This window comes from Glycine soja, chromosome 7 (assembly GCF_004193775.1).
Source record: "Glycine soja cultivar W05 chromosome 7, ASM419377v2, whole genome shotgun sequence".
NCBI lineage: Eukaryota > Viridiplantae > Streptophyta > Magnoliopsida > Fabales > Fabaceae > Glycine > Glycine soja.
Window position 1 is genome coordinate 571335 of NC_041008.1, and position 18697 is coordinate 590031.

Genomic DNA, 18697 nt, shown 5'->3' on the forward strand with positions numbered 1-18697 from the left:
TTGGGTATGAGTTAGAAATAGAATGGGGGAAATTGGGGTTTTATTTTTTTGTTCTAGTAGTATTTACTATTTACTATCATTTTTCTAATTCTACCAAGGGCCACCTTGCTCTGCCACTGCCACTCACTGTCACTTAGGTCACCAACTGTTATATTGCCAGAAATTTAGGTGAAATAAATCACATTTATTTTCATTCTTTCAAATAACAATATGATATAACTAATTTTCTTTAAGGAGTATCTCATTCTTTCATGCACAATTTTTTCTTTACAAAGTCACTATCCTAAAGTCCTAAACTATTAAGGTTCACGTGACAAAAAAATTCTTATAATTTGGGTATGTTAGCTGAGGATAAATCTTTTGAAAATAGGACTACATAATTATGCTTCATTTACACCTAATTACATTAAAATAAGCAAAGAACTTGATAAATAAATGAATGAACAAGGCGCCAAGATTTGATCTTTATTCTTTAGAGAGGGACGTGGACGCAATAAAACTGTGCTTCGATCTGGACATGTCAAAAGTGCTGTTGGAATTTTGGTTTGAAATTTTAAAAATTTGTAGATTACGTTGTGGTAGGTAGTAGAAGACAGAACATGTTACGGGGTGGGACAATTAATATTTATAATGTTCTATGAGATGATTGTTGAATTACTCAAGTTGAGGACCACCATGCTCCCATTCCATGCCGCTGCCACGTGAACATATATGGTCAACTGAGATTAATTAACATTCATTAAGAATAAAAAAATGTCATTAGATCAATACATCCAGGGTAAACCTTAGATGTCAGCTAAGGGATCCTTTTGAGGATGATTAAGTAAATATTTAGAGTAACATCTGTTATAATATACTACTGCTATCATTGTTGTTATTATTATTATTAGTGTCGTAGCGTAAACTGATTTGTGTACAAATAATTAGTATATGTCAATATATATTTCTATAAAAATTTCAATTTCCATTACGTACCAAGAAAGAAATAAGATAATAAAATATTTAAACAACCCAAATATATGTTCACCAGCATTTTTGTCATATTGATCAGTACTGAACTCAAGCCCGCTTCAGCTAATGTTTACAAAGAAAACCATTAAACCATGAGCCATGAGGCATATATACAACCAAATGTTGCTAACTATATAATTAAGTGTTGGTGTAGTGTTATATAATGTAGAAACAATTTATTTACATGATAAAGTAATATTTTACGGTTTAATTATACATTATTTATTGCTTCTTTATTCGTCTAATGACAAGCTAATTAAGAGTTCCAATATACTACTCCGGTAGGATTCATTATATTTAATTAATTTATAGGAAATTTTAATTTTTGACTTTAGATACTGGTTAAATTAAGAATTCATCAAAACGGCAAAATTTCATTATATATTGTGATTTTCAATACACTGCTAACATTAACTTTGATAAAAACTATTTTATTTTTATTTTCATAACCCAAGAGCTACGTGTACCCATTAGCAAGACCCTTAATATACTTCTTTTTAATACATGTATATTACTAGTATCTTTAATTATTTGAGTTTTTCATGGGTCCCATAAACTCTCTTCTCAAACTTTTATTTGCTCAATTTCTGATGATTTTTATTTGAGTATTTATGTCTAATGTTTCCCGGCTTGAACTCCTTTATTTGCACGCGTGCAGACACACAAATACAGATTTTTCAGAAAAATAAAATTTAGAATCGATAACAAAAACAATTTAAAATATTAATAATTCAATTTGTTTTATATAAAAAATAAATCTATAAAAGCAACAACTAACACTTTCATTTCGTTAATTTATGAATTTTTTTTAGCAATAATTGTGATATTAATTGACATACTTTTAAATTTTGTTTATAAATATATTAAATAATTGTCCTATCCAGCTGTAACTATTCAACTTATTCGCATTATAAATCCAACCAATAAATCTAATAATGAAAATAAAACTAATGAATTAGTTGGATTATCGATTGTTTTTAAGAATTATGAGCACCATTCAACATTATTTATAATTCATTGATTTAAATAGTTTAATGTTCATTGATTGAGTATAAGTCTTTTAGGATGAATTCTAAACTCTACAACATTTCAGTATACATAAAAAAACTAAACTTTATTTTATAATTTTTTAAGTGAAATGTAATATACATCAAATGAAGTGAGAAAACATCCATCTAAAAAATGGTTAATGAATGGATAGAATATTTTTTTTTTATTAAATTGATCATAACTAGTTTTTTCTAAAGAAACTAATTTTTTATTATATTAATTTTTAACAATTCACAAATGAATTAATAATTATTTAACCTATTTATTGTAGTTTAATTCAAAATTATCTAATTCATCCGCTTCACACTTTATTTAATATTAAATGACCACTATATAGAATATATAATATAATATCAACCCCCCTCTTAAAAGACACACATATATATATAATCTCATCCATCTTATTAAAGTGTTTTTTGTCATTCCTAGGCTAGCGTATTGTTTAAGGATAAAGGAAGAGTAAGAGATGTGAACTAGTTATAATCAAATCCAAACTTTGAGATCTAAAAGCACAAAGGAGGCGAACCCACTTTTGTCTGCCAATACGAAAGGATAAAAGAAGAGTGATATGAAATGATCGATGTATCATTGTATATTTGTACTCCACCACCGTTTCTTAACGAGAGAAAATTAGAATAGGAATTATGATGGAGACTTAAATATCAATGGCATTAAACTTTTTGAAAAAAGTTGGTTAGCTTTTGGGTATGAATTTAGATAATAGTAACAAGAGTAAAGCTAATGATAAATTAAATGATAGTATATAATCTCATTTTTCACTAAGACACTTATTCATTACACTGGAAAGGTTTTACATTACACACAATGTTTTTTTTTATGCCTACACTAACTCTTTAATTATTTAAAAAATACTATTGCACTGAAATGTTTTATATATTACACTAACCCTTTTAATTATTTAAAAAAAAGTATTACATAGATTATCCTTATAAAAATTATTGTTGTAAACGATAATTAAAAGAGTTGGAGTATAATGTGTAATATGAAGAAACCTGAGAGGATGTTGTTGCAATTCACTACATTATTTAATGTATTTTTAAATAATTTTTTTATATGTTGTTAGTGATTGAACTGTACCCTTGTACTAATTAATAGTTTCCATCTTGGAGTGAAACTTAATGAGGCTTAAGGAAAGCTTCATTCAGACACGTTCGCAAAAGAGTAATTGTATATGTTTTAAATTAAATTTATACAACGTTTCTTATACGTGAGTGACAAAAAGAAAAGGAAAAGGAAAAGGTATTACCAGATAAAATGAGTAAAGTAATAAAAGAATTTATGAAAAGTTTTATAGAGAAAAATATAACTCTAGATCTTTTGCCACGACACGAAATGACAGGCCAAGGTTGTTTTCAAGCAAGTTTATACCTTCGTTGATAAGAAATGAAGGCACTATCAATAATTCTAACAGTGAAGTCTCTCATAACTTTAGTGACGCATTAATTTGGTCGCCTCATTATTGAATATTGATATCCTATCATGTGTCCACTTCTCTCTCATCTCTACATTCTCTGCTTTTCAACAATTTAAACTTAGCAAATTCTCTAATCTTGCAGGGTTTGGTTATAATTAAAAAACACGATTTTTTTTCCTTTATTTTTTGTAGTAACTTTAATTTCTGTACGATAAGATTTAACTTGTATTTTTTTCCTTATAAATCTTAACTTGTATCAATCTTGTATTGTTTGAAAACGTATTTTCATAGGTTAAGAAGTTAAACATAAAAATGTTTTATTACAAACCAATATTAGAGAAAAAAACTTATTATAATAGCAGCAGAATAATTTTTTATTACATTGAAATCGATCTTTTAAAATTTTCAAGTCCTTAACTTACATACTTGGTGTATATATAGGATAGAATAATCAATTTAATGAGTTTCGTTCATGATTTTATAATTTTAAATTAATAATAAATAATGTTAGAAAGAGTGTATTAAATAATATTATTTTACTAGAACTCCTTAGATAATAGCACAAATTAATAAATAAAATAAAATCAGAAAAAAAGGAAAAAAATAATACTTGGATTGAGAAAAGGAATATTCAGTTAGGTCGTGTCTGGTGGACTCTTGGATTTTCGTGTAGATCGTACTACCGTAAGAGAAAACCAGCAATGATTTGGATCATTTCTGTCTGCCAAAAATGCACTAAAAACATTTTCATTCTGTCTCTCCAGTAAAGGATAGTTTGTTCCAAAGAAGGTCAGGGTCCTTGTAATGGAAGCTCCTTCAACAAGTTGGTTCTCCAAGTATGCCAAAATGAATCTTCATATGCTTAGATAAAGGAACGAAAATATATTTTAACAAAAGAAATGTAAACAATAAAAAAGAATTACTGAAATCAATCATGTAAATTAATAATCGAAATGATTGTTTTGAGATTGTCAAAATGAAATAAATACAATAGAAATCAGTAAAAAAGACTCAAATTAAAATGGAGGGCTTCTCTTCATCTTTTTATAAAGCTCCTTCAGATTCTCAAAATCTGCATTTAAACCCGATCTCTCCTTGTCAAGTTCAGCATGATGTTTCATTGCCTTGCTCAATGAAGTAGAAACATACTTGACAGATTCAAGAATTTCTTGTTTATTGGCCAATTGCTTCGAGTTGGCAGTTTGGAGTTTAGTCTTCTCTTTGTTTAAGCCCTCGTTTTCTTGTTGAAGTTTCTTGATGGTCTCTTGGATCATCCTTTGGCGTTTTTCCACAGTCTCAATTTTACCCTTATTCGTTGCAACCACATCATCGAGCTTTTGAACTTTGGATTTGTAATCTTTAAGTTTATCAAAAGCTTTTTTTTTCTCGGCTTCAATCTTTTTTGCCTTCTCTTCATTCAAGGATTTGTCCTTGCAAATTGTCACTACTTTGTTGTAGAAATCATTAAATTTATTGAGTCCTTTGCTTTGGCTCTCAGATAGATCTCGAATATAATTATCAAGTTTCTTCAAAGTTACCTCAACTTGTTCTCTGTATTCAACTCGTTGAATGTTGCACAACAGTGACTGAGAGAAGGCCAAAGACCGAAGTTCTTCAAGAATGTTGGAAACTTTTTCAGTCGATCTGGACTGTTGAATTGTTGTTTCTGACAGTTTCGATGAAAGTGAAACATTGCTTGATAGGAAATCGAAGAGTGCAAAGGGATCATCATTGAGTTTGTTTAGATAATCGTCAATCTCCATAGGGGTGTATTCAGAAACCACCTTACTGCTTCCAACCTCTAGTTGATCTTTTGAAGAGAAAGATTCGCTTGAATTCTGAGCTTTACCTCGATTTGGAGAGTTTGACCATTTTTCTTGTTGGTTGAAGTCAAAGGAAGATGTCTTGTACAGTACCCTTAATGCATCCTTGCTTTCTTCTTCAGATGAACTTGAAGAATATGACTCTTCAGTCTCTTGGTTCAATATAGACTGTTTCAAGAGTGAAAGGAAAGTTAGAATTAACTTGATCTAAAAAACACCAAGAAGGTCTAGCATAGTTGGTATATAGCTGGTTCCTTAAGCATGTTGTCCAGAGTCCCATTCCTAAACATGTGGATGGAGAACACTTTGTTGAGAGAGAGGGTTTCTGAGTTGAAAATATGTGTTTAGGATTACCTCTTCCTCTTGGGGTTGACTTTTTTCCTGTGCTGGTTCAGAAACAGATTCCATGTCCACTTTCTGATATACATGAGATCAAGTTAGAATGAATAATAGTGTTTGGAAGCCATTGAAAAAGAAAGAACTACATTTGGGATGTGAAAGCTATAACTATTAATTTCTTAAAATTACATTCAAAACATAGAAAATCTCATCCTAAACTGTGGAACTAAACATGCTATAAGTTTTTGGACAAACTCAAGATTATATTTGTCGAAAACATACCTCGAAAGCTGATGGTAAAGGGCTTGGAATCTTAACTTTCACTTTCATTCTTTTATGAGATTCCTTGGGCTGTATATGAATTGAGGTCAGTTTTTCACAATAGAGACTTGAATAAAATAAATCTTGGACTGGAAAAGTAAGTCAATTACTACTTGTTTTATAGTTCCCTTAGCACCCGAACTTGAAGCAAATTTTGCTTCAAATTGTGTTGGTTCGCTACCATTTGCTGTAGTGGTAGATTCTTGTTCAAAACCTGTTTCTGGATGAACAGTTGAATAATCTGAAGACTGAAAGATGAGTTGAAAAGAGAATAAGTTAATTTAAAGAAGTTATCTTATATTAGCTTCTTGGATTTAGCCCTACCTTGTTGACAAAGGAACAATTTAAAAAGAGGCCTTACCTTTTTGCTTGTGACCAAACTCTTGGATTTAGCCCTACCTTTTCTTTTTCTCGAGGTCTTAAGAGATTCTTCATCATCACTTTCCCAATTTCTTCCCTCTTGAAATATACCTTTGGAGACAGTAAAACATTTTAGTCAATAGAAATCAAAGGTAAGTCAGCACAATTTAAGTTTAACTTCTTATAAAAATAATTATGCATCCAAATTTCGAATGTGGACATTTTGAATATCATAGCATATCCTGTAAGGATAGTTTCGGAGGTAAAAATTGGTGGCAGTATTTTTTTTTTTTTAAGGAAATTAGTGGCAGTATGTTAATACTCCCTCCGCTTCTTATATAAGGTATAAATTAATAGTATAGTTTAATCTCTATTATAAGGTTGAATATATTTCTTTTAAAAAATGTAATATAAAATAATTTTTGCATTAATTATTTTTCATAAAATTATTTTTAATTAAGGTCGCTCTAGAATGATGTGAAGTGACAAAAATACAATTTATTAATGTTTGTTGGTTTTAGAAAAAAAATAATCTTTGACAAATTTAATACTCTCAACTAAATTAACTAATTTTTTTAAACCTTATAATTAGAACCAGAGAGAGGGAGTATGATTCTTAAATAATATAAATAAAAAATAAAAAATAAAGAATGAAATATGTATAGATTATTATAAGAGATTGATGAAGGAGAGTAACGAGTTGCATACCGACTATACCATTTTCCATTGTTGATTCGCTATCTGGTTTCTTATGCCATTGCTTTCCTCCTCTGCATATCGTTCTGTTTCCCACTTCACTCCCTTCTCAAGGTCCTTTTTCTTATTCGAATCCAAGTCCAATTCTTCTAAAACACTCAGCACATCTGAAACTCTTATAAGGTTTATCCCACACTCTTTAATACAAATGGAGCCATCAACTTCCGCCTCATCATTTTCATTTGCAACACAGAACTCAAAAGAAACCTTTGGTTCATAATATTTGAGAATGCTGTCACAGTGGAATGGATCATACCATACATAAACATGATCCGAGTTCAATCCCCCGATATCACTACATAACCATGTTGCCTTTGTACCTTTTCCTGGCAAGTGGCATATACATTTTATCTTAGTGCCATGCTTCTTCATTCCACCAGCTGGAGAAAGAACCACCCAGTAAATGAAGCCCAAAAAGTTGGAACGTTTGGGAAGTTCAATGGAAATGGAAGACTTAGTGGTTCGATCTTGAATCTTCCATGGCACCCTGCTTCCTGGTAAACAAAGCTCAACACTGTTATAGTTATGGCCGTTGACAGCCCCACGGATTCTTACTAAAACATTGTCAAATGCAGCACTCATCATTGTTAAATGGAGGCTTTCCATTATAAGCTTGAGTGAAGGTCCATCCAAATTCAAGTTGTTCTTGAATGTAATGTGTTTGGTCATTCCCAGCATCTTTGTCGCCAAAGTGTTTAAGTTTGACACTGACACCAATGAAATGCAGTTAGTGGCACCTAAGTATTTGATGCGGGATGGAAGCGTTGGCAGGCACAGAAGTTCCTTGCAATTCTCCACCGACAGAATTTGCAACTCTTCAAGTATCTTAATGCTTTCAGGCAATCTTTTCACATTGCTTCCATCTAGCCTTAGTTCTTGTAATTGTGATAAGCCACTGATGTTATCGGGGAGTTCAACTAAGTTACTCATATCCTTCATATGCAGTATTTGTAGGGACCTTAACCCATCAAACAGGGTATGTAGTTGCTGTTTGTCAATTACTAGTCCACTATCAGAAAGCTTCAGCTCCTGGAGAGATGTCAAGCAAGATAGCTCCTTTAAAAGATGCCCTAGTCTTAAACCCTCTAGATTGAGCCATTTAAGCTTATGCATACGCCCTATTGATGTGTCCAAAGTTTGGATTCCGGTATTGCTCAAATCCAAGTTTTCAATTAAATCTGATGACAGGGCAAATTCCTCAAGACTTGAGCAACCTTTGACACTGATCTTCTCCAGAGATTTTAAATGCTTCTCACCTTTAACTCTCTTAAGGTTTGTACACCCATCCAATATCAAAGTAACAAGCGTGTCGGAGGACAGAACAGATGGATGAAGATACTGCAAACTTTCACAACAGGAGAGATTCACCCATTTAAGTCTTGGGGCCTTAGACAAATCTGGAACTTCTTCAAACTGTTTGCATTCTCTTAGCTCAATTCCCTCCAAATTGTCAAGTTCCTGTAAACAAAAGGAGACATCACAATGGAAAATCCTTTAAAATTAAGTGTAAACACGTGTACTTATATATCTTTTTTACCTGCATCCCCTGCCAGAGTCGTTTAAGTTTACTGTGTGGCATGTGAATCTCAGCAAGCAACTTAGCACAGAAACATGATGGAAGAGACTCGAAAGGGTATCCGATCCACTCCAGATATCTCAGTTTATCAGAAAATGGCTCAAGAGTTGCAGGAAGGTCGAGGTATGTACTACTAGAACGCTGACCCAAGGTGTTATTGAATTTCAGAAATCTCAAGTTTTTCATTTTTTTTGAATGTGTCAGCATGCAAAAGTAAATCTTTAATTTCAGACAAATCTAATGTTATGCCTTGAATTGCATCAGTTCCCTGACAAAAGACAAAAAAAAAAGTAAATAGTATCAAGTTTGCTACAATTTCTATATAAAAACATGTCTTATAAAAGGTCAGCGTATTTTTTTCCTTACCTTGTTTTTTTCAATCACTTCACGAGCTTCCTTATCCTTCAATCGAGTACGCTGTCCAGGATCTCCTTTACATTCTTCACGTACTATCTCCAGACCCATTTTTTGCATCAAGTCGTGCATTTGTATTATATTGCTATTTGAAACAGTTATCAAAGCTTTGTCTTCAAGAACTTCTATTCCACTAGTTGCCGCAAAATCACAGGCATCTAATATCCTTATGACATGATCTTTCTTTTTTTCTTTGAAAAAAAATGCAATGTCTAGAAATATATTCTTTTCTAGATCATCTAATCCAGTATAGCTCTCTTTTAACACGTTCTGAATCTTCTCGTTAGGATACTCGCTGAGTTTCTCTAAAGTACATTTCCAAAAATTGATATTTTTTGTATGAAGATATGAACCCAGAACTTTAAGAGCTAATGGAACCCCATCAGCATATTTAACTGCACTTTCTGAGAGACTCTCATAACCCTTGTGGGGATGCTTTCTCTTGAAGGCTTCTAAGCAAAAAAGCTCTAGAGATTCTGGACTTTTCAATTTCTTAACCTTGTATATACATTCAACTTTTCCGACAAGCAATTGCTTATCTCTTGTTGTTATGATGAGTCTGCTTTCGTGATGTAGGTCACCAAACTCTTTACATAAATACTCCAATAAGTCTAAACGATAACGCCCCTGATTGTCGACGTTACACATACCATCAAGTACAATCAAAACCTTTTTATTACTGAGTCTCCTCATATCAAATGTGGATCCTACAACCGTTGATGTGGAAACTTCCTCCTTCAATAGCGCAGAGAAAAGCTTATCGAGTGAATATTCTTTTGAACTGTCCACGAAGCAGACATTATCGTATTGGATGAAGAGTTTGGCAAACAAGAATTTAGCAATGGTTGACTTACCAATTCCCCCCATACCCCAAATTCCAATGACTCGAAATTTTTTCAATAATAATTCTACATTCTCACAAATTTTTTCAGTTCCGACAAGGCTTTTTAGTTCAGTAGGGTATCTCAGGTGTAGCTTTTGCAATACATCATTGACAACATTCTCGATGACGTGAGATTCATCCCTGACATAAAAATGAAACAATCGAGTAAAGAGGAATATTAACTTGAGAAAAGCAAGGAGAGGATGAGCTGAAATCATACTAAACTAGGTAGAAGGTATCACCTCCATGTGCACGCACAGGTAAATTAACTCGGCTATTTAAATTAAGAGCAGGGTTATCAAACTCTCAAGTTAACTTGCTAACTGTTACGAGTTTAGAATCCACTTGTTCTTGAATAAACTCTTTTTTTTAGTAGACTCTCGATAAACTCTAAGTAAACTCGGTAGACTCTCGAGTTTATCACCGAGTTAACGAGTTAGTAAGTTAAAAAAATAAGACTAAAATGTAAGTCATTTTTTATTGTTTTGTGTGTGTTTAACATTCAACATATCTTCATTGCGTTATTCTCAAATACAAAATTTTCACCTCTAATAATATCAAACCTTTTGTTCTCTAATAACATGAAATCCTCGGTGAGAATGATCTACTACTACTATAACTTCTACTCTACTAGTGATGTATTATTACTATACTTAATTATTTAAATATTCTGAACTTTATAATTTACTACTTTGCTTTATTATACTTGAAATGTTTAATTAGTATATTATTTAGAGATAATTTTTTATTATTTTTATATGAAATAGACTCTTACGAATCTATGAATTGAGTCTACGAATCGAGTTTATAAAACTCTCACGAGTTTATGTAAACTCTCGAATTTAATAACCTTTATTAAGAGGAATGGTACACATACTATCTCTACCTCTTCACTCTTTTTTTAACAATCTCCCCAAAATTAACTAAAATTTATTAAAAGTCACTTATTTTGGTGTGACCCACAATAAATGATTTTCAATTAATTCCAATTATAAAGATAATGTTAGAGAGTGTTAGAGAAAGAGTGCTAGCCTTTCTCTCAAATTAAAAACGATTAAAAACAGTATGATGAAATATACTCTTGGATGGTTATTATAACATTCAATTAATTAATTCCCAAAGATTAAGGGAAATAACCACAAATTAATACTTACATATTTGGACGACTTGTGTAATTAACAAAATGATAGTTTTTCGCTATGGCAATAATATTTAAAATTCTAAAATTAAAAACCTTCGTAAAGATGTTAAAAATTTTGTGATCAATTTCTCTGTGGTACAGTTGCATGAATCTTTAAATTGATTGATGGGGGTTTTGTTATCTTATGTATTTTGATAAATGACTTGATCTATGCTTTGAGTCCATGTTATCAACAATTAATTGAGGGGTCTCTCCCATGCAAGCAACGTTGAAAAATTACATCATTTAAATAGTGTTGCACGGGTTTAACATGACATGCTGAATTCTTTTGAGATAGTTGTTACCTGTGTGTGCGGGAGATATATTAGCTGCTTCTTTGAGAGCAGCTCTCCACCTAGAAACATGTTTTCTGTTGTTGGTGTCCCGCTCATGCTTTGCGAATGCCTCTTCATAACTTTTTCTTTGATTTCTTATGTCTGACGGATCTACTTTATAAAAGACAGGTATAACAACCTCTCTTCTGCATTCTAGTATCTTCACCAGCTCTCTCAAGCACCACGTGCGACTCCTTGATTGCTTTGGCAAGTGTTGGCCAAATATAGTCTCCTCTGTTGAGCTGCTGATCTATGAATGTTTTTATTGATTTTTGAGTCATAACACTGTAAAGATGGCTAGTGAAGTTAGTTCGGGTGTCCGCTCCTCTGTAGCTCACAAATACTTCGAACTTGTTGAGGAAGGAAGAAGACATATTCATTGCAAATGCAAGGATGGAGCCAACACAATCTTCTTATAGTTAGTTGACGAAGACCCACAAATTTACTTTAATACTCCGTTTTTTTTTTAATAAATAAAAAAAATTATTTAAAAATTAATAGAATTTTTAGAAATTAAATAAAGAAGAGAATTTTTTTTAATTAAAATAAAGGTTTTATAATATTAAAAAATAAATTGAGTAAAATCATGTTTTAGAAAATAAAAAAATATTTTAATTGGTTATTTATTTAATAAAAGAGTAAAATAGAATTACTTTTTATAAAATAAAAAATAGGATAAATAATAGGTTAAGTGTCCTTGTTACAAATAGAGATATATTAGGTTAGGTCAGTCTTTACATCTACAATATGTTTATATGTTTCTCATTCTCTCAAAATTCTCTCTTTTTCAATAGAACTCTAATTCCAGAGTCGTAATTCTATCACTACTACACTACACATGTGAGCCACTTAGATGAGTTTATCGCAATTGAAGTTAAAATGAACATGTGTAAGAATCCTTAGAGGATCAAATTATGGTTTATTTTTGGATGTTTACAAGATTGTAATTCTGCCTTTATGATTTAATCAAGAGATGATTTCTATGTTTGACGAGTCAATGGGTGCCCTTATGCAAATTAATTGATAAAATTGAGTATTCTTGGTGTTTTCGTGTTTTGGAACCTGTGATTTTGATTTCTTTGATTTTGATATGACTATGTGAAATTGTTTTAGGAGTTATATTTATTTGTGTTTTGGACAAAATTTACTAGATTAGCGTGAGAATTAAATTGTTGGAAATGTTCTTTGTCATGTTTTTGTCTCATAAGTTTATTAGGTGTTGATGATTATAACACATATATATGTATATGAATTTTTAAAATAAATTAGGAATTAATAGTTCAAATAATAAAATTAAATTGAAGGAAATTAATATATTAAGATTCAACGATAAATACTTTCAATACATTTTTAGTTTAATTTTTTATTAACTCTTTTTAATTGAAAATAATATAGTTCAATTTAATATATACATGTTTTGTGTCATGTAAATATTTAATATTATGTGATGTTTATATGATTCATGAGGTGTGATAACATGTTGCGTTGAAATTATAACATTGTAATTGAGATTGAGTGTATGTGTTGAATTCTAAGATACATGCGTATTGAGATTTTGTACACATTGAGTTGTGAGGTATGAATTGTACAATTACACAACAACTATAAGACTCTTTAAGGGCGACGGGTATTATGATGGTATCCACTCTGGGAATCCAACAAGTTAAATCACTTTGAGACGCGACGAGCTAAATCACTTTGAAAATAATTGAGTAGTTGTGTGTATTGCATAGTTCAAACTTCAGTGGCACATATATGATTTTAAATGCATCTTTTAATGAAATTATTAGTCATATGAATATAACATATTAATATTATTATTGTGTAATATGTATATGATGCATTTGGTGTGATAACGTAATGTATTGGGATTATGAAAGTGTGATGAACTTTGTAAGTGACAACTTAAGTACGTGTTAAATTGTAAGATCACATGTGTATTGAGATTATGTATGCATTAAGTTGTGAGTTATGAATCATATAATCACACACAACTTTAAAACCCTAAGGGCGACAAGTTAATGTATGACGAGTATTGTGATGAGATCCATTGAGAGAACTTGACGAGTTGAATCATTTTGAGTCGCGACAAGTTAAAATGATTTTGAGAATAATTGAGGAGTCATATGTTTTGTATAGTTCATAGAGTTTGCGTGTTAAAATGCTTTCCGGATAACTCACTCCTTATGTGTTGTTTGTGCTTGGATTGTGTGATAATTTCAAATCTTATGTTTGTGGGAGCAGATGGTGTTAGGTGGATAACTTTAAAAAACTTCGTGTTAGAGGACACTGAGACACAATGCTATGATAAGATGTGATATTGGAGCACGAGTTTATGTATTAATTGCATAAATTTTGAACATGTAATTTTTATCATTTTTGTTTCACATGCTAAGTCTTTAGTTTATTCTTTGGAGTTTTGGACAATTTTGTTTTGAGCCGAAAATGTTTTCATACCCTTAATTGGTAAGTTTTTAATTTGGTGATTAACACGAATGTGAACTCTTTACCCAAGTAAACTCCTTTAAGTTTATTGAATAAAATCATTTTATGTACTTATTTTCTTGTATTTTATTATATAAATATGTATATTAAGATAGAGAGTGTCACAATTAGTTGTATTGAACATGCTTAAATTATTATTTGTATTTTCTTTTGCATGATTAAATGAGATTGAATGATACTTGTGATGTGTCTTACATCCTTAACATCATATGTACCATAATTTTACTTTGAACCACGAGTTATACACATTCAATAACAAAAATAATTATTTAGTCAAAATGAGTACATTCATTATCCTATTAACAATATAAATCATAATTATTTGTGAGAAAAAAAAGTTACCTATTATATTATGAGAAGTATCATTAAAATAATCACTATTTAAATCATTTAGTTTTATAAGTATTTTTAAAATAAAATTTAAATTGATATTATTAATTAAATTTAAAACTAACTTAATTATTTTTATTTATCTTAATAAATTAATTATTTGTTTCCTATCTAAAGGATAGTGACACTAATTATTATTTTATTGTCTACTCCTTTTGAGTTTTTTATTTTATTTTCTTTTAAAGCGTCCTTTTGAGTTAACCACAAATTAGAAGAACAAATCTAGACTTAAATCACCATTTACACTTTAATTATGCTACTTAGTATCTTAATTATTTAGTTTAGCCTGCACCCGGCCACTGGTAATCACTAGATTAATACATATTAATGGTGTGTTTCATAAAACAAATGGAATTCACTAACAATGTATATGTAAGTGGTTTAAAATATTTAATATGATAAATTTAAAATATATTGATTAAAAAATATTTAGAATTTACTGTAAATCCTGGGGAACCAAATCTCAACCATAACTTGAATATCACAATATTTCGATCAATAACTTCTTCCACGAATTTGACAAATAATAGCTAAGATGCACGCGGAACACACTTTTCAGAAAAATGGTATGGTGCTCATTACAATAACTCGCAATGGGGGATGAAACAACTCCCATTAACAGACAAAAAATTGGATATTCGACTATAAGTGGCTCATTTTCAGTGTATGCAAACATCATTTTAAAAGGGTTCTTGTCAAATGTTCTCTGGCTGTAGCCCAGGCTTGAGTTAATGTCTGCAATATCAAAACTCACTGTCAGAATGAATAGCTAGCCATTGTTATTTTAAAATGTAATCCATCAAAAGTCATAATTGGTTCAAAATTGGGCTCGCAAAAATGTGTTTTAGAAAATTGCCATTAAGGGTGTGGTAACATAAGCTTGAGGAATAGCCTACATATCAGGTTTTGTGCGGTTTGCATTGTAAAATCCAATAGAAAGCACACGTTACTAACAGAAACTAGGGTGTGTTTGGATTAGCGTTGAAACCACGCTGAACAGAGAAATTGCATGTTCCAACGCAAAAATTTCAAATCAACTATGCTGTAGCTTTCATAAAGTATGTTGCGTTGGGTTCAATTGCTTCCCAAACACACACCAAGTCAAAACAGAGTTGCATTACCTGCTCTGACAAGGGGGCATCAGCATCCAAGCTATGAGAGGTCACTTTTTCAGCAATAAGAGGTCCATTTGTTTCAAGTATCATCCTTCAAGGAAAAATAAATACTATTAAAAAATAAATTAAGCTTATCTGGGAAAGAAAAATTGTGACAGAAATATATGCATACCCTCCATCAACAATCTCGTCAAGACACAAGAGAATGAGATCCAAGTTCTCAAGTGCCTCTCTTTTGTCAACATTGCTCCTGTAAAAGGCATACAGAGGAATAAACACAGAGCATGATCAGTAAAGACGCATCAGGTTTTAAATCCAGATAGCAAATACAACCAAAAATACCTCAACAGAAGAGTGACTGCATCAAAGAAACCTTGAAGAACTGATGCTAGAATGAGCTCATTTTCATCTTCACCACCAGTGACAAAAAAATGCAGGTCTTGTACAAATTTGTAAATAATGATATTGTTCTCAAGTAGTGTTACCTCAGCTGCAGATAATTGTAAACAATATGTTATTTTCAAAAGAAGCACGATAAACATGAATAATACTGACAAAAGTTTGTTCTTTTTCTTTAATAATAGATTCTATCATTAGTATGGTATGCTGAAAGGTGCTTTCTGTGAATTATTAGTTTCATGTTGATTCTAAGGTAATTAGGGATGTTCATCATATGTTCAATTCAGTATAACAGACTACTGTTATCACTTACTACCACTAGTGACAAGTTAATAAACTTTTCAATCTTAATGTTTATCAATTAATATTTAATACAAATCCAAGGGTTGAACCAAAATACTACATGTTTAGCATTACGGCTGACCAGGGTGAAATTTTCTATACGTCCAATATAATATTAGAAAAGATGTCTAAGTTATATGTAAGCACTTCAAAGTCCGGCATTGTCAGAGAGGAATGCACAACTAAAGAAAAGAATAGCCCAATCTGATTCTGAACTTGTTATGCAGAGACAGGAATGTCAAATCATAAGAATGTTCCAAAAGAATTCACTGAATTTTTGTATACTGATGCAAAACACCAACTCATGTATGTGAGACACAATTTCCAATTTCATCCGTGATATGAAAGAAAGGTCACGAAAACACTTCAATTTTTTTATTTTAGTCCAAGGTCTAACATTATGACCTACATTTTTAACAAGGTTAAGAAATTAGCTCTGTGGTGAAAGTAAATAGAATTCTAGGCAAAAATACCCACAAACAGAAGATTTTAAAGATCAAACCAAAATGCAAAATAGCGTAATCATTAAGCAAAAATCTGTTACATCAAAAGTCATGGTTAGATTGAAACAGCCACCCCTAGCACCTAATATTAAATATAGTGACTTCATAGATGCATAGTTGTCAAACTCTACTGCTTACCTTCTGTACGAGCATTTGTCTTAACAGTCTTGGTAAATACAAACTTCTCAAAAGCTAACTTTGCATTGTTTGTTGGCCAGTCATCTGAGTAATACTTGACTGCCACACGCTTCCCTTCAGAGTCCAAAAGAAGAATATTTTTTATCGAAGGACACAAACCCTACAGGCATAACAACATAGACACAAGTTGTTAAAGGAGCACTGTATTTATCACCAATACCTTGCACAAATATCAGAAGCTTCTCCTCCATGAAAGCAAATGCAAGCAGAATGTGTGCAACACAGCTTCATTTTCTCACACCATCCTTTATAGGAAAATAAAAATTGATAATCAAGATTTTTCTTTTATTACTTCCAATTTTTCTTTTATTAGTTCCCACTACCCACTAAGGCCCTGTTTAGATTAACTTCTCAACAAGCATTTATAGGAGGAGAAAATATGATGGTAAAACAAATTAAGCTTTTCCCATTAGTTAAAATTAGCTTATGCATAAGTTAAAATAAGCTTTTGGAGAGGTGAAATGAGAGAACGTCCATAAATTAACTTATGTATAAGCTAATTTTAACTTATGAGAAGAAGATTAATTCATTTTACCTTCTTATTTTCTTCTAAAGTGCTTATTGAGTAGTTTATTAAAACAGAGCCTAAGTTGCAATGTCGTCAAAACTGCTGATTATGGCATTTGACATTGGAAAACACACGTAAAATCCCCCAAGTCAATTAACTGTTTTACAATTAATAGAGTTCAATTCATACAGTAAAGTTCAAATATATTTTCCAGCACATTCACTAATCAGCAGACTTCAGTGTACGTGGAAATGATAATGAATCCCTTTTCTCTTAATTATCATCAATTCTCCCAAGAGCAGGTACCATGCTTTCAATAATTGATGAAAACCCAGTAACAAGTTCATACATTTATGTCGGAAAGTTTATTAGCTCAAAAGATAAACACTCATGACCAATGTTCTAACCGGATCTGAAACGAGATAAGGCATCTCAAATTGAAACACCCATTCACATGTATATCATTGTTCAAACTCCAGATCAGTTGATAATCCAACAAACAGTAACAAAATAAGAACTTTTTGGAAACCCAATTCTTAGATTTATGAGAATAAGCTCATGTGGCTACGGATCCATTACGACAGAAAAAGAAGATCAAAATTTCATCCATTTCATAGTTCTTCATATTTAGCTAAGGCCATTGAATTGCGATTTGTGTGCACATAACATAAGATAAGAAGTTTGAGATGAAGATTTTTCAGAGAGAGGGAGAGAGAAAGAGGCTTACTTGAGATGCCATGTCTGAGAGAAGAAGTTGTTTGCCTGCGCTCTGAAGTTTGGAAGATCTGTAATGAGAAGGAGCAAATAAGGAATTATGAATTTTTATTGTTAAGGGAGAAGGGCAATTCGGTAAATAGAAAATATGGCTCTTTAATTTAGTAAACTAATGATTCCTAATTTTCCCTATGGGTCTCAAAATCAACCCTCACAGTTCACGAAACCCAAACAAACAAAAACTGAAAATGTAGAATTGATTGTTTCTTATTTTTGAAAAAAATGTTTTCTAATTAAAAAAATATTGTTAGATATGAATAAATTTAGAAATACTAGTGTAAAAAAAGTTAAAATGTCAACCAATAAATAAAAAAATCATGACAAAATTGACTTTAAGTGAATTTGAAATACTATGCTTTAAAATGGCTTGCTTGAATATTAAATTTAAAGAATTTTTAAAGTGATCGGAATTTTAAAGGAATTTTTTTGAGCAAAATGAAGAAATTTCAAATAACACCTAAAATAAGCAAATTTCAAATA

At 31.2% G+C, this 18697-nt stretch overlaps 3 protein-coding genes across 4 annotated transcripts; all 3 read right to left on the minus strand.

Annotated features, from left to right (window-relative positions):
• Positions 1-4407: 4407 nt before the first annotated feature.
• LOC114417919 (tuberous sclerosis 1 protein homolog) lies at positions 4408-7146 on the minus strand. 2 transcript variants are annotated; one of them, XM_028382986.1, is made up of 6 exons: positions 7048-7146; positions 6341-6450; positions 6093-6227; positions 5941-6009; positions 5674-5736; positions 4408-5487 (listed from the first exon to the last, which is right to left on the minus strand). In XM_028382986.1, exons 1-6 carry the CDS (start codon positions 7064-7066, stop codon positions 4513-4515), a joined length of 1371 nt encoding a protein of 456 aa, XP_028238787.1. In that variant the 5' UTR covers positions 7067-7146; the 3' UTR covers positions 4408-4512. The 2 variants fall into 2 exon arrangements, with proteins under 2 accessions (XP_028238787.1, XP_028238786.1); XM_028382985.1 differs by having other exon boundaries at positions 6090-6227.
• Positions 7147-8746: 1600 nt separating this feature from the next.
• LOC114417920 (disease resistance protein RPP2B-like) lies at positions 8747-11843 on the minus strand. Its single transcript, XM_028382987.1, has 3 exons — positions 11454-11843; positions 9038-10109; positions 8747-8939 (listed from the first exon to the last, which is right to left on the minus strand). The coding sequence occupies exons 2-3, from the start codon at positions 9950-9952 to the stop codon at positions 8826-8828; spliced, it is 1029 nt and encodes a 342-aa protein (XP_028238788.1). The 5' UTR covers positions 9953-10109; positions 11454-11843; the 3' UTR covers positions 8747-8825.
• A 2970-nt stretch (positions 11844-14813) lies between these two features.
• LOC114417921 (coatomer subunit zeta-1-like) lies at positions 14814-18285 on the minus strand. The gene is made up of 6 exons (XM_028382988.1): positions 18171-18285; positions 16876-17035; positions 15836-15983; positions 15666-15743; positions 15500-15584; positions 14814-15113 (listed from the first exon to the last, which is right to left on the minus strand). The coding sequence occupies exons 1-6, from the start codon at positions 18180-18182 to the stop codon at positions 15054-15056; spliced, it is 543 nt and encodes a 180-aa protein (XP_028238789.1). The 5' UTR covers positions 18183-18285; the 3' UTR covers positions 14814-15053.
• Positions 18286-18697: the final 412 nt, after the last annotated feature.